Source organism: Carlito syrichta, unplaced genomic scaffold (genome assembly GCF_000164805.1).
Source record: "Carlito syrichta isolate Samal-C Ts95f unplaced genomic scaffold, Tarsius_syrichta-2.0.1 Scaffold112336, whole genome shotgun sequence".
NCBI classification, from domain to species: Eukaryota; Metazoa; Chordata; class Mammalia; order Primates; family Tarsiidae; genus Carlito; species Carlito syrichta.
Genome location: NW_007056432.1, coordinates 1 through 510, shown reverse-complemented (window position 1 = coordinate 510; position 510 = coordinate 1). Strand labels below are relative to the sequence as shown.

Genomic DNA, 510 nt, shown 5'->3' with positions numbered 1-510 from the left:
GAGGGGACCGCCACCGCCACCGCCACCGCCACCGCCGCCCTCACCTGACCTTCTCGCTGTCCGTCGTCTGCCAGAGGCCCAGGTTGAGCACCTTGAGGCAGGGCAGCTGCGTGATGCGCTCCAGGCCTCACTTGGTGATGCGGGTGCAGCCGTACAGGTCTATGCCCGGGAGCTGGCTCAGGTGCTCGGCGATCAGCTCCAGGCCCTTGTCGGTGATGCGCACACACTGTCCGATGTTGGGCATGCGCAGCCCGTGCATCTGCCGCACCATGCGGTTGATGCCTTCGTCGCTGATGTGGCAGGAGCACAGGGACAGCGACCTGAGGCCGTCCAGCCCCTGGGCTATGTACGCCAGGCTCTGGTCCCCCACCTTGTCACAGAAGGACACGTCCAGCCCCGAGAGGCGCAGGCTGCCCATGGCCAGGTGCATGATGCCCGTGTCGCTGATGTCGCAGGAGCGCAGGTTGAGGCTACGCAGGCTGCCCATGTGTGACAGGTGCAGGAGGCCGG

The 510-nt window shown here is 66.9% G+C and overlaps 1 protein-coding gene across 1 annotated transcript; it reads right to left on the bottom strand.

Annotated features, from left to right (window-relative positions):
* Nucleotides 1–39: 39 nt before the first annotated feature.
* LOC110596744 (F-box/LRR-repeat protein 14-like) lies at nucleotides 40–502 on the bottom strand. Its single transcript, XM_021718751.1, has one exon. The coding sequence runs from the start codon at nucleotides 485–487 to the stop codon at nucleotides 128–130; it is 360 nt and encodes a 119-aa protein (XP_021574426.1). The 5' UTR covers nucleotides 488–502; the 3' UTR covers nucleotides 40–127.
* Nucleotides 503–510: the final 8 nt, after the last annotated feature.

Excerpts from the sequence above, each read along its gene's own strand:
- LOC110596744 (XM_021718751.1), bottom strand. The coding sequence starts at position 487 with ATGGGCAGCCTGCGTAGCCTCAACCTGCGCTCCTGCGACATCAGCGAC.